General features: G+C 40.9%; 1 protein-coding gene across 1 annotated transcript in view; it reads right to left on the bottom strand.

Moving 5' to 3' along the window:
• LOC144665386 (E3 ubiquitin-protein ligase rnf213-alpha-like) overlaps positions 1-12,683 on the bottom strand; it is a 64,193-nt gene that overhangs the window by 34,063 nt on the left and 17,447 nt on the right. The window contains 22 exon segments of the mRNA XM_078526639.1: positions 128-210; positions 759-994; positions 1,806-1,923; positions 2,147-2,247; positions 2,317-2,344; positions 2,626-2,820; positions 3,342-3,457; positions 3,845-4,040; positions 4,780-4,951; positions 5,024-5,132; positions 5,724-5,897; positions 6,316-6,586; positions 6,744-6,960; positions 7,095-7,245; positions 7,443-7,549; positions 7,866-7,940; positions 8,479-8,642; positions 8,897-9,723; positions 10,034-10,366; positions 10,729-10,958; positions 11,448-11,607; positions 12,031-12,635. Coding sequence (XP_078382765.1) covers positions 128-210; positions 759-994; positions 1,806-1,923; positions 2,147-2,247; positions 2,317-2,344; positions 2,626-2,820; positions 3,342-3,457; positions 3,845-4,040; positions 4,780-4,951; positions 5,024-5,132; positions 5,724-5,897; positions 6,316-6,586; positions 6,744-6,960; positions 7,095-7,245; positions 7,443-7,549; positions 7,866-7,940; positions 8,479-8,642; positions 8,897-9,723; positions 10,034-10,366; positions 10,729-10,958; positions 11,448-11,607; positions 12,031-12,635 — 4,668 coding nt within the window.

Below are 12,683 nucleotides of genomic sequence, written 5' to 3'. Positions count from 1 at the left end.
AACAAAAGCGAGCTTCACGCCTATGATCAGTCCGAAGGTGATATCACGTTCGCAACTCTTTACTTTGTGAAACTACTGGATGAAACATCACTTCTTCCTAAAGAAAGAATTGCTCATTGTTCCATACCAAGGCGATCCTCTGATTCATCTGTTTTCACGTGGTATCCGAGACCTGCTGACTCCAACTTATGGATCATGTCGTCGGTATGCCTACAAAGATAGCATATTCATTGTCTTCAGATAAAATACTATGCTCAATTATTTCTTATGTTTTTCGCCCTTGTAAGAAGTGCAAATCTACTAGACTTTGAGCTGCATTCCTGGCACTAACAGACAAACCAAGACAAAAATAATGTGTCATCCAGCAAAGAAACAAGGAACGAATGGCTAGTGTGAAGCGAGCACGCGAGCCTTGACTGAAACAAAGGATGAGGGGCTACATGGGGAACCTGCATCCATGTAGCCAAGTCTGCCACGTGCCTTAAATGATTAATTTACAGTGGAATCATTGTCAGGTTAAATACGTAATCATTACAAATGACTAAATCTAAACGATAAGAAAAAGCAGGGCAAAAAACATAAAACAGTTTATTCGCCGAACAAATATTCCGTTTATTACTACAACAACGTTTTTTATTCTGGTAGGCGGCTCCCCAAAGAACTGAATTTGATAGTCCATGAAGCTACAAAGTAATTCCAGAAAAGTTGCAACCAAACAAGTTATTTATTTATCTGAGAGCAGGTGTGAAATGTGTCACCTTCTGTAAGGATTACAGGCAGCAATAAACTGCAGTCTTTCCAGACCCTGTCCAATAGGTCGTCCATTAATTCTACGGTCCACCATGACCTCCTTGATCATACTCAGTGCCTCAGTTGTGTTGGCCTCATCAAAGAACAGAACGGTGTCAATGTTCTTGTCTTGGTTTTGACGAGCCATTTCTTCCGCTTGGTTAACTTTTAGCTTGATGTCTTCGTAAGTTGTACCGCCGTGAACCTTATGAATAAACAAAGTAGTTTCGATGTCATATTAAACCAGAGCTATAGCAAGAATGCAAAATGTTCCAAATTTTATTCCCAGAATATGTTTTCAAGACGAGTGACAAAAGTACCTCTGAGAGCAGGTAAGTATCCATACAACACAATACCACCTTTGGTAGTTCCATGATGAAGCAAAACTCTTAGTTTAGTTAGTTTTGGAACGATAACTTCATTTTTTTAATGTCATGTGAATGAATGAATGATATAGGTGCTTATATGGCGCATTTACAAAGCTCAATGCGCTTCACAGTTAGAATTTTATTGGATGAGACCGGACATCAGCATATCAGGCGCCTTTGGCAGCCGCTATCCGTCCATGTATATGATCTCATCACGCCACCCAACCCATAGAATAGAAACAGACCACAACACCGGGAACTTTATGCCCTACTCTTTACGATGAGTGTGTGGGTTCTTTAACGTCCCCTGCTGATTGTAACACTGAAGATGCAGGAGACGGGGCCTACCGTTTATCGTCCTTATCCGAGAAGACTAGAACGCCTAACCATTTGCAGATGTTATTACAAAGGCAACACGTTCTCTTCAATTATTTTCAGACCCTGAGTGTTGGTCCAGTCTGGGAGAAATGAGATGTGCAGTCCATCTGCATCCCTAACTCAATTCCTCGTTTACGGTACACATATAATAAATATATCACTGTTAACCGCACAAATTAATAAATGATTACCAAACTAGGTAAAAACTAACACCGATATTACAGTTCTGCTAGAAACGTTGCTGGATATCGTAATTTAAAAGCTACTAACCTTAACCAGGAGCATGTTTCGTGGACCGTTAGGACCTGCTTGTAGGCCGCACATGTACCGGATTAAACGAGTCTTACCACAACCAGTCTCCCCCATCACGATCACAGGAATATTGCACCTGATGATTAAAAAAAAACGATCTTCAAGTAAATAAATGATAAAGATGATAAATAAATGATAAAGATGAAAATGTTTATTTTTCATGAGGGTAAGACAAAGAAAAAAAAATAAGACTTTTTTAAATAGGCGGGTCAGTCACCTGGTCAGGAGCAATAATTAGTTGCATTCCACTTACTAAACAAATCGAAGAGCGTATTAAAAAAGATAAATATAAAGCATACCTAAATCTCATATGAATGGCCAGAATCTTCTTAACATTGTCTGTAGTCAGCTCATAGGCTCGGTCTGGATCGTGTACCCAATTAACACCCATGGCCAGAATCTTCTTAACATTGTCTGTAGTCAGCTCATAGGCTCGGTCTGGATCGTGTACCCAATTAACACCCATGACAGAGCACAACCGATCTATCTTCTCCTCCCTGTAATTATGCAAATGAAGTAAAATTAAGACAAAACGAAAGATCATCTTGTTTCACAAGTCGTATCCCTCTGCCCCCTTTTTTAGCTTTTTGCTCATAAAGTAATCAATTAAGCCATTCCACATTGGATTGCCTTGTAATTTATTAAGTTCAGTGACCGTGAACCGAAAAGCACCCTCCATCCGTCTTTAACATTATTGCATATAAATAACCAGAAATGCTGAATCTACAGCAAGGTGAAGTCACTCCATTGAAAACTGGGTTGCATTTTAATAACTTACTTTTTCAAATTCTCCGTGTTTGTTGCAAAGTCAACACGTTGGGCGTGCAGTCCATTTCGCAGTTGTTTAGACATCAGACCTCTCTCCAAAGTTATCCCTCTTTGCGGGTCAACGAGATCGCCACCCGAATTGATATAGAAACCAAGAAACGTCATAGTGATGTGGTCTTGGTTGAAGAACAGGTATGGATGAGGACTGAAGGACAAAATAACAATTGAAACACTTTAACTGTAGAAACTACTATTTTTGTTAAGTTGTACCATTGAAGTTGCGGTTGCTGAGGTTATTGTACTTTATTAGTAAAGGATTAGGTCTGCTTCTTCTTTCAATGAAGCCGAGGTTGCTTCCAATTTCTGCAGGGACGCGCAATGTCCCACGCACGCAATTGGAAATTAACACTCAATCAGTTTACAAGAAATCCACTAAATCAAACTAAAAATGTTGGTTTACACGATGCAATACATTTATTTTGCAAAGAATCTGTATTTGATCGTCGGTAAAAGTCATCTGCAAGACTTCAAATAACTTGGTTTTAACTGTCGATTTGCATTCAAATGAGGGCATAATGGATTAGCTTTACTAAAGACGATTTGGTGCCTTGAAATTATCAATGGCAAAGCAATGAAGTAACTCGCGCACCTACAGAAAACGCTTGCACTGCAGGCTATGTAAAATTCTGCAATGCGACATTTGAGCAGAAATCAAACGGTCCTCACCTGCTTTCCCAACGTCTTCTTAGCTGGAATTGTTCAATCTCCCTTCTTTCAAGTTCCGCGTTATCGCCCATAAAGAATACAGTGTTCTCTTCTGTTAAAGACGGAGTGGCAAAGTCCTGCAAGGATATTAACACCAAACTCGTACAATAAGCTGAGACTTGTGAAAACTACAACCTCCATCCAACATTAAACATTATTTAAACGACGTTAGATAGAGTTAAGACAAACACCTGCTACAGCACGTCTGAATGCTGTGTACAAGAACGGCAACTCGTTGCGTTGCAATAATGCAATTGAGCCTCCACACCATTCAGCCGAGAAGACCTTGCGTTTTGTTTGATTTGTTTTTCACTAACTGCGTATAGGCGGCGTCAGTAAGATCACGGACTTCTCAGCGTAAAAAAATGAAAAAATAAAAAAAATATCATCCAGTTGACCGAAAGCAATACCCAGGTAATCATTCTATGGGGTCAGAGTCCTGCAGTTTTTATAAAGAAGCTTACCCTCGACATTTGTATCATGAAACGCACGACGAAGGAGCGGAAACCTTCAAGATTCAGCACGTCAGGTCCTGCTAGAATAGTTCGCATCAGCTGCATGTCACAGAAGAAACTCTGTTCACAATCTCTGAGCTGGGAGTTCAGAAAACTCACAAAGTGACGTATTTCTGACCAGGAAGGATCTGGAATCCCGCAGTTTCTGCGTGATAAATTGAAGTAGACCTGATTATGACCTGCTTAAAAGTTTAGATTTCACTGATACGCTGTTGTCGCAGTAACTTGTTTCATCATCTAAACAATTCCGTTAAGATGAATGAGCCCTATGACTATCTTACAAGCAGTTATGAAATTGAAAAGTGCGTTTCTATACTTCTGAAAAAGATTTTCACATGCACTGTGCATGTGTGCCAGTCAGCTTATTAAACTTTAATAGGTTCAAAGAGAATTCGAAGCAACATTAACCACAGAAGATCACTACCGAAAAACTGGATTTTACATGCAGCTAACGGTAAGGATTATTATGGTCCTAAAGTACGTGTATGACGGATAATTTTTATAAGGAATGGTTTAAGATGATAAGGTTTAAGGATATCCTTATATGGTTTCAATATGATCTTCACTCTTACCCACCACTTTTGTAAAAGGAAACTACCATTATGCACAACGTCAAAATTTTCTTGGACAGTGAATTTATATTGAGGCAGCATTTTCCTCATGTGTATTAGTCAATCATACAGCAATGTCTACAGCCTGGAATAGCTACTAACGGATGTCCAAAAACTAAAGTGTTCCTTAAGGGCATCGTCTCAGTAAATGTTCGAATGAACGTGGTCTCTTTTTGTCTCAAAATGGAACCCAAGTGACAAAATATAGCGAGTGGAATCCTTTAATGATCTAGTGTGATGTAGGAGGTCTGTCAAAATATCAACTTTACAAACCTTAGCAAGAGCGCGAGACATGCTTTTCGGTCTTCATCAATATTCCCAGGAGAAAAAGTGAAGTTGTCCAGACTTTTTCCTTCACTCGACAGTTTAAGATATTGATAAACCCTTTGGAACGGTGCGTTTCGAAACTCTTTGACATCAAACACAGGATTTATGTCGTTTGGATCTGTAAAACAAATTACAAAAGAACCATCAAGCACCAAAGTCTGCAACTAAATTTGCATGTAACTCTGCATACCTGGATTTTCTGTTAAACGGCACTGAACAGTCCTCGGTGTCTCACACTCAATGGTGGGTAACAGATCGTAGAATGGTCGCTGAGACATAAAAGATCTCCCAGAATGCCTCTAAAAAAATTAAATATTGCATTCAATAAGAAAATTATGTTGAATATAACTCAGAGACTCAAGACAGTGCAGTGGGGTCGACGGGTTGTTCGTGTTTGCCTTTTTTACTTGCTTGGCCTTGTCCCCGGTCCTCTTCCGTCATCTCTTTCGTGTCTCATTGTGTCCGCCCCGGCCCTCGTTCTCCCCCTCGGCTTTGTCTTCCTCCAACTGGCTCGCGCTCGCGGGCAGTGCGCCGGTCGCGCCGGGGCCCCTGTGAGTCGCCGCCGCCGTCCCCCCCCGGGCACAACGTGACCGCACGGCGGTCGCCTGGACGGGGTACGGAGGGCCCCGGATCTCGGTCGTGGTGCTCGCGGGGTCGGTCGCTCCCCCCCCAACCCCCCACAGGAATAATTAATTGAATTAATACAGTTACACTGGCTTTGGGGTTGGGCTTAGGGCTTGGGCTTGGGGTTAGCGGACGACGCCCCAACAAACCATCACAATGCATTCTGCACTAAAAAGGGAAGAGGAAAAAAGCCAAAATAATTTTCCACCGTTGCCTCCAAAAAAAAAGTGACCGAATCAGGTTTCCTTTTGGACTTCTTAACTCACCCCTTGACTTTCAGCCTCTTCTTCTTTTGTGAATCCCATGGGAAGAGGAGCAGCCGTCGTAATCTCAATAATGTACAAGTCTGTGCTTCGCCTTCTCCACACTCTTCCCATCTTGTCACAAAGGCAGCCAAGGATAAGTAAGTTAAAAAGAAGGGTGTCCAACCCGCGTCTCATCTACAAACAAAGCATGGTATTAACACAAGACTACCAAGCGCGGATACATTCTTGAATTAGTTGTGTCATTGGGATATCAACATAAAACTAAGCAGAACGGTACTAAAATGTCTTCTCGATTTTAAACGACTTAGCATTATGGAAAAATCCAGCTTGGACAAATGTTAAGTCATGTTTTTGTGCTTTTGATAGTCATTAGTAAGCCTCTCAGATAATGTAATTTAATAAATTCGCACTTATTTAATATTCACACTAGCGTTTTTTCAAAGTTGTTACTTTTTAAAGCTACAGAACAGCAGAAATAATTTTTTTCGTCTCGTGAATTTTCACCAACCTTCATAACTTAATTTAGGCTCGTTTTATTTACAATCAGGAGATCAAATGTAAATTCTCATTCTCGCCGCTTTGTACATCTTACCGAAGGTGATACATCCAAATGAAATACACGTGACAAGGGCACATTGGCTTTCACCGCATGCGGCAAAAGAGAGTCTACAAGCATAGACGAGTCTGTGGAGTTCCCGTGGAGTGGAACCGTGACGTGCAAGGATGTGTTGGAGTCATGCCTGCGCAAATTTTTCAAAACCATGTCGTTGTTTATTAGGTTAGGCAGCTGATCTGTTAGACGACGAACGAGCAGCGTCTTTCCCAAACCTCCTCGTCTTGATGAGACGACTCGGACACAGAGCCTAAACAAAATACAGTAAATAAGCTGTTAAGATTTTCATTTGCCTAATGAGGTCACAAAAGAAATTAGTAACAGTAAGATTTCAATGCAAACAAAAAAGGTGATATTTCGTAACCAAATTTTTAATAATTATTCCATATTGTATAAGCAAAACCCACTTTTCTGGATCCAAGGATCCTGCTGTAGTCCAGGTTATCTTACTGCTGTTAATGTACCCATACTGTGACGGAGGGGCGCGGAACTGATGCTTGAGGTAGCTTTTAAGGTCGCCTGGCGAAGGGCAAGGTGGAGCGGCAACCCGGTACTGATCAAGGGCAGCGACTACATTGGCACGGTCCTCGTTCTCGCTACTACAAATTACCACCAGGCCATAGTCTGAAAAGTAATGATAAATGTATTATCGCACCTCATTCATATGTATCATTTTACAGTAAAATTGCCTAGCCCAAGCCTTAAAAAAAGCAATATATGCCTAGCAAAGAAATTCATTGAAATTTAGGCGTACTCACGTTCTCCAGTCTTGCCTGCGAGCCCCTGTGTGACTACACTAAGCATGTCCACTGCTTGTTTGCTGACAGAGAAGTCTAAAAGATCGGCATGAACAAGGCAGTAAAATCGGCCGTCTACGTCACCCGTGGCTCGTCTCCACAACAATTCGATCTACATCCAAACCAAAAAAAGATAGAAACGATTAGCGGTATAAACGAGACGTTCCCGCGTCTTATGTTGGAGGTAAACCTGCAAGGAATGACTATCGAACTCTCCTGGTAGGAGTTAAGAGTCAGCCTCCTAAGCTGCTAGGTTCTGGTAAGGAATCACGAAACTTTAACTTGAAAAAAACATTTCTTGGTTGTTACCTCTTCTGTGGTGGTTTCAGGAGTACAAATAAGCACCTCTTCGTGGTTCGGTAAAGGCTGCTTCTTGTCATGCATATACAAGGCGAGGACGGTGGCAAGGACGTCATCTGCAAAAGGGGTACGAAGATGAATACATCAAGCTGTCGCTAACCTTGTGTCCCTAATTCCTTAGGGATACCAGCCTTCTACTTAACAGTATTGTCTTAACGCACAGTTTGATAAGTAACATGTACCTAATATTCAACGTTGCTTAAAGTACAGACGTTAACCTGATATTCTGATTTATGATACTAGTTTAATACGGATAAGAAAAAAATAGACGGCAACACCACGGCGATGTGTCCACTAAGTTAGAAGCCACTAATTTCAAATTTTCTATGATCGTGTTTTACATGCAGTTTCGTTAGTTTACACTTTTACTACCTTTGGGAACAAGCATGAGGTTAGGTCTTCCCTTTTTCAGGAACGCTGGAAAGGTACGAGGTGTTGTTTCTTTACCTGCAAGTGAGGCAAATATATGTGAAAATCATGAACTTCTTGAGATAAACCGACAACTCGAAGCAATTGTGGCATTAATGAAAGGTTCACGGGCTGAAAATTAAAAAGGATAGAAGCGAATGAATATAAATTAATTGCTTACATACTGGCAGCAAATTTGGCAATAAAGTCACAAGAGTTCTCTTAATGAATGCCTTGCAAGACAGGTAAACCAGCGACGAAGATCAACTATGGACTAAACTCGACTGCCAAAAATGTTTGCGAAAACCACGTGTTCAACTGTACAGTTTCAAGCTTACTTAGGGTTTGAAACCCCTAAGGGTCTACAAACAATTACATTGCTAATACTTTCTTGTCATGAAATGCACTGAAGCTTCATAAGAAAATGAAAAAAATGACACTAGAACCAGGCCAGTTGATCTGTCCGCAACAAGCGTTACATAGAAGGTGATGTGCAGTGTACAGAAATAATTGGTGAGTTCTAATCCACCTCTATACCTAAGAGCTGATCAGACTAAGTAATCTTTATCATTCGTACCCTTTACTGACAGCTCTCGAAGGATGTTCCCCAGCTGAGCAAGAGTAAGGTACTGGCTGAGCTCTGCCTCATTATCATCGTCTTTGGTTTTCTCTTCGTCTGCGGTGGTTTCAGGGAGCTTGGATGAAAGCTCGAGCACCTCGCCTGACTCGGTTACGGTTGAGCTAAAAAACAATGTCAAATAACCAACCTTTACTACCTGCTTCGATTATACCCAACATCGATTTAGAAGCAACAAAGAGTAAAATAATTTCATCGTCGTCGCAGGTAAAATAACTTTTGATGAAGCTAACGAGAACTTATCAACACTAAAACTAAAAGTAACATGGGTGTTTAAGAATACCAAACATTTAGAGCAACATTCTCATATGAGGGTAACTTGTCATCAATACATAATAAATTACGTTCTTTCCTGTACCTTTCATCCTCTACTTGCATTTCATCAAGCTCTCCGTTTGAGAAAATTTCTCGGGCAATAATTGGGTTTTGCTTCGCCTCTTCATAAAGAGCCTCAATGTCCGCATCGTCGGCTTCTTCGACACACCACAACAGCAAGTCGTCTTCATCTGCATCAACACCTAGACTTGCCAAAGCCGCCAAGGCAACCTGCTCTGAGTAACCATCATCTGTAGCTGCATTTACGAACCGTTCGATCTTTGAAGCGTCTTTCGGCTTCGGCTTCTTAATGGAAGCAGCCTGTACTAGAGACGTGCTGCCAACCGTCAAGGGGCTCGCACTCACGTAGTTGTTGTTATCAAATACTGACCTGCGTGTACTAAATTCGGCTTCTGAGGGAACCTGACTAAATGATGGCAGATCAGCAGTGTCTTTCATCTTGTCCAATAGGTCGGTGTCTTTAAAAGCGCGCTGTATTGCCGATTTTAACTGTTCGGGGTCTAAATTTGGACGGACACTTTCCAGCAAAGTGAGAACCTGGAGGTTGCTTACAAGTAGGTCGCTGCTGTTGCTAACGTCGGCTATTTCCTTCCTTAGAAGCATCAACTGCTGAGTGGTGAAGAAATTCAACTCCCGATACTCCTTTCGGGCATCACTGACCTTATTCTTCCAGTTTAAGTAACAATTTTCCATGGATGTACTTTCAGCTGCCAGTTCCTCTGCGATGGATTCGCCTTCGAGTTGGTCTTTACAACAGTGAAATTCTCGGTTCCAATGCAAGAGATGAACAAAGCCAGATTCGGAAAGGTTTATGTATGCCGTGGCTAGGCGCATGACGCCCTCAAGATTCTGCAAGTTAACAATTATCAATTATTGAAAAGGAACAAATCGTTTGTCATATCGCTTATCAGAGGTCTCGCATTAAATTTCCTCAAACATTCACGGACTTTTCACCAAACGACCTTTCAAAGTTTACCAACATTGTGTGTGCCCGTTAAGTACGATTAAGTTTACTTGGCATAGGGTTTGTCGGCCAACTAACTTCGTAGACTTTCTTGTTTGTTTCTCGTCCATGAATGTTTCCAATAGTCTCGCGATTGTTCTCACTACATTTCCATGCAGACTTCCATTTACTCAATACATTTGGTTTTTAACTTACCTTTACAAATTGTTCAACCTCATCCTTTCCCTTTTCAGCCTTCCCTGCAATCAACATTAATTTACTCTGCAAATCTTTCAATTCATCAACAGAGTACGTTTTTCTCTGCACTTCTTCGCTTCCATCTTTTGTGGGAACTGTTAGTTGGATCACATTATGAAATGACAGCCGCTTTCCTTGCTCTGTCGACAGGTCAGTCTTGGTGGCTAAGTGACCCACAACATATACACCACTTGAGTTAATTGTTTTAGCCTGAACCAAAGACGTCATAGCAACTGAACCATGGGACTCTTTGACGGTCTTGAGCCACTCCAGATGCCTGCTCGTGTCATACTATAAACAACAAAATAAATGAAAAAGTCAAACTAGTTAGTTAATTGGGCGGATTTCAGTGTTGGAAGTGAAAACAATCACTAGCGAAAGAGAGTAACGTGAAAACTGCTATAGTGTATCTGTATTGATTGATTAAAAAAATATTATAGTCTGTTTTTTTTTCAGCTTATAAAATCAACAAATATCAATAAAAATACTGCTAAAGAGTAAGGACCTTTTACAACTGCAAGTAAGATTTGCTGATATCCTGATTTTGATTAGCGTTCTTAATCAAGTTCTGCACGTGAAAGATAACAAAAGACAAGATAAATATAGTTACAAAGAAATAAGGGAAAAACACAGAGTTACACTTCACTTCTTACTAGCTTTTGGGGTAATCTGTGATCCGTCTCTACCGCTTTCCAGACTGGATCACAAGCCTTCACCAGTTGGTCAAAGTTCACTTTTTGCTCTTCACTTTCCCTGAGGTCAAAGATCAATGGAGCGAAACCCAAGCAGCTTGTATGTAGACTGGATATCCGGTCAGTTTCCATGTCGCTTTCACCGGCCGATATTAAGGCCAGGTCAACAAGAACCTTGAGCTCTTGGGTTGCTGTGAGACCATTCAAAGCATTAAGGAGTTAATGGCTGCTCTTACAATTTTACTTCTACAATCTTGGACAAAACTGTTCAAACACTTAGCAAATTTCCACTAATTTAGCTAACAGAGTTCAGTTTTGCAATCCCCCCCCCCTCCATCTTCAATGTTGTATAGTTAATGCTGTAGTGTTTTCGAAACATAGCCTGTCGAACCGCAAACCTCAAGAAACAACATTGAGTAGGGGGAGAGGGGGACAAAATATTTCTACCCGCTTGCAGGTCAGGGCATTTATGAAAAATGCGTTAAATGCGTTTGTTTCAACCAGTTTTGTCCAAGATTCTAGGAGCTAAACCAGTGCAAAACATGTCCCATGCACGATTACTCGATGTTAACAAAAGATCATTTAAATAATTCTTTAGAAAGAACATCGAAGGGCCCAGCCGTTTGAAGGTCAATTGCTGGCATATAAATGATAATAAAAATAACAGATACTGTGCTTACATGTGATGGTAGTACGAAGCCACTCCACCAGCCGCCTGCTGTCTACTACAGCTTTAAAACATTTAGCTTTACCAACATCCAGACAATCTAGTGCTCGACCAGCTTCCCAAAATCGTTTTCCAATGCTAATTAAGGGCTTTTGCTTGAACTCAACTGACAACTAAATCATAGAGTTTAAAAGAAGACAGGGCGTTATAACTATCTCTCACAGTAAAATTAACTAAACCAACACATTTGTTTACGCGGATTAAAGCAGAGAAAAAGGTTTGCAAAAATGTAACGACTACATTAAAGCAGTTTAATTTCAAATTTAAGACGGTCGGCATAAAAAAAAACATCAATTCACAACCTTCGCGAGAAAAGCATGCACTTTGAGTGTATCAAATTGTTGCGTATGTAAGCAATTTGATTTGAAACACGATATGGACATTATAAATTATATATCAACTTTCAGACTCAATATCCCACGTGATTTGTACAGGCTGCTATCTTGCCGAGATACGAACAAATTATCCAAAAAACACCCTCTAGTATTGTGCTGCAAAAGATTACGTGCTACAGCAATAACGGTAAGTGAAGATACCTGATTACGTAGATCCTCAATAACTTTGAAGTCCCCAGTGAAGCCCATTGCTTCCTTAAATTCCCAGATTGTGTCTGCAGCACTTGCATACTGATCAAGCTGCTGGTAACGCTGTATTTGAACAGTGCGCTCCGCAGCTATGGCTTTCAGTTTCTTTGCACTGCTGGCAGTTTGACTTTGGCTCAGTTCAAACATGCGCAACAGCTCTCGCTCAAGTTCTTTTCTCCGGTTCTTGTAGCTGTCAAAGAACTTGTCGACATTTCCAAGAGTAATTGTTCCATCTATGGCGCTAGCGGCATGTTGGTTCCAATCTTCGAAGGCTGGTTTCCAGACATTTTCGACGACTTCGGCGATGCTAAGATGTGGCTTTCTTGCCTCGTCATTCTTTCTGGCTGTTTGTGCTTTCCTTCCATACTGTGTCCAAAGATCTTGGAAAGTTAAACTTTCCTGTACGTTTTGGAGTGGCGAGAAAACTCCTTTAGCCACTGAGGGTAGCTCAAAGAATTTCACTTCAATGTGCTTGTCGCCTTTGCGTTCGCACAAATGACATATCTGGCAAAGGGAAACATCTTGAAGAGACTTTTCTTTAATACTGGCGATATTTACTGGAGAGAAAGAAAACATTGATTTCAACTATCTACGCTGATTAAAGG

Source organism: Oculina patagonica, chromosome 1 (assembly GCF_052425735.1).
Source record: "Oculina patagonica isolate OP01 chromosome 1, crgOcupat, whole genome shotgun sequence".
Classification (NCBI taxonomy): domain Eukaryota; kingdom Metazoa; phylum Cnidaria; class Anthozoa; order Scleractinia; family Oculinidae; genus Oculina; species Oculina patagonica.
Note: the sequence above shows the minus strand (reverse complement) of the source record. Positions and strands in the feature narration are given on the sequence as shown.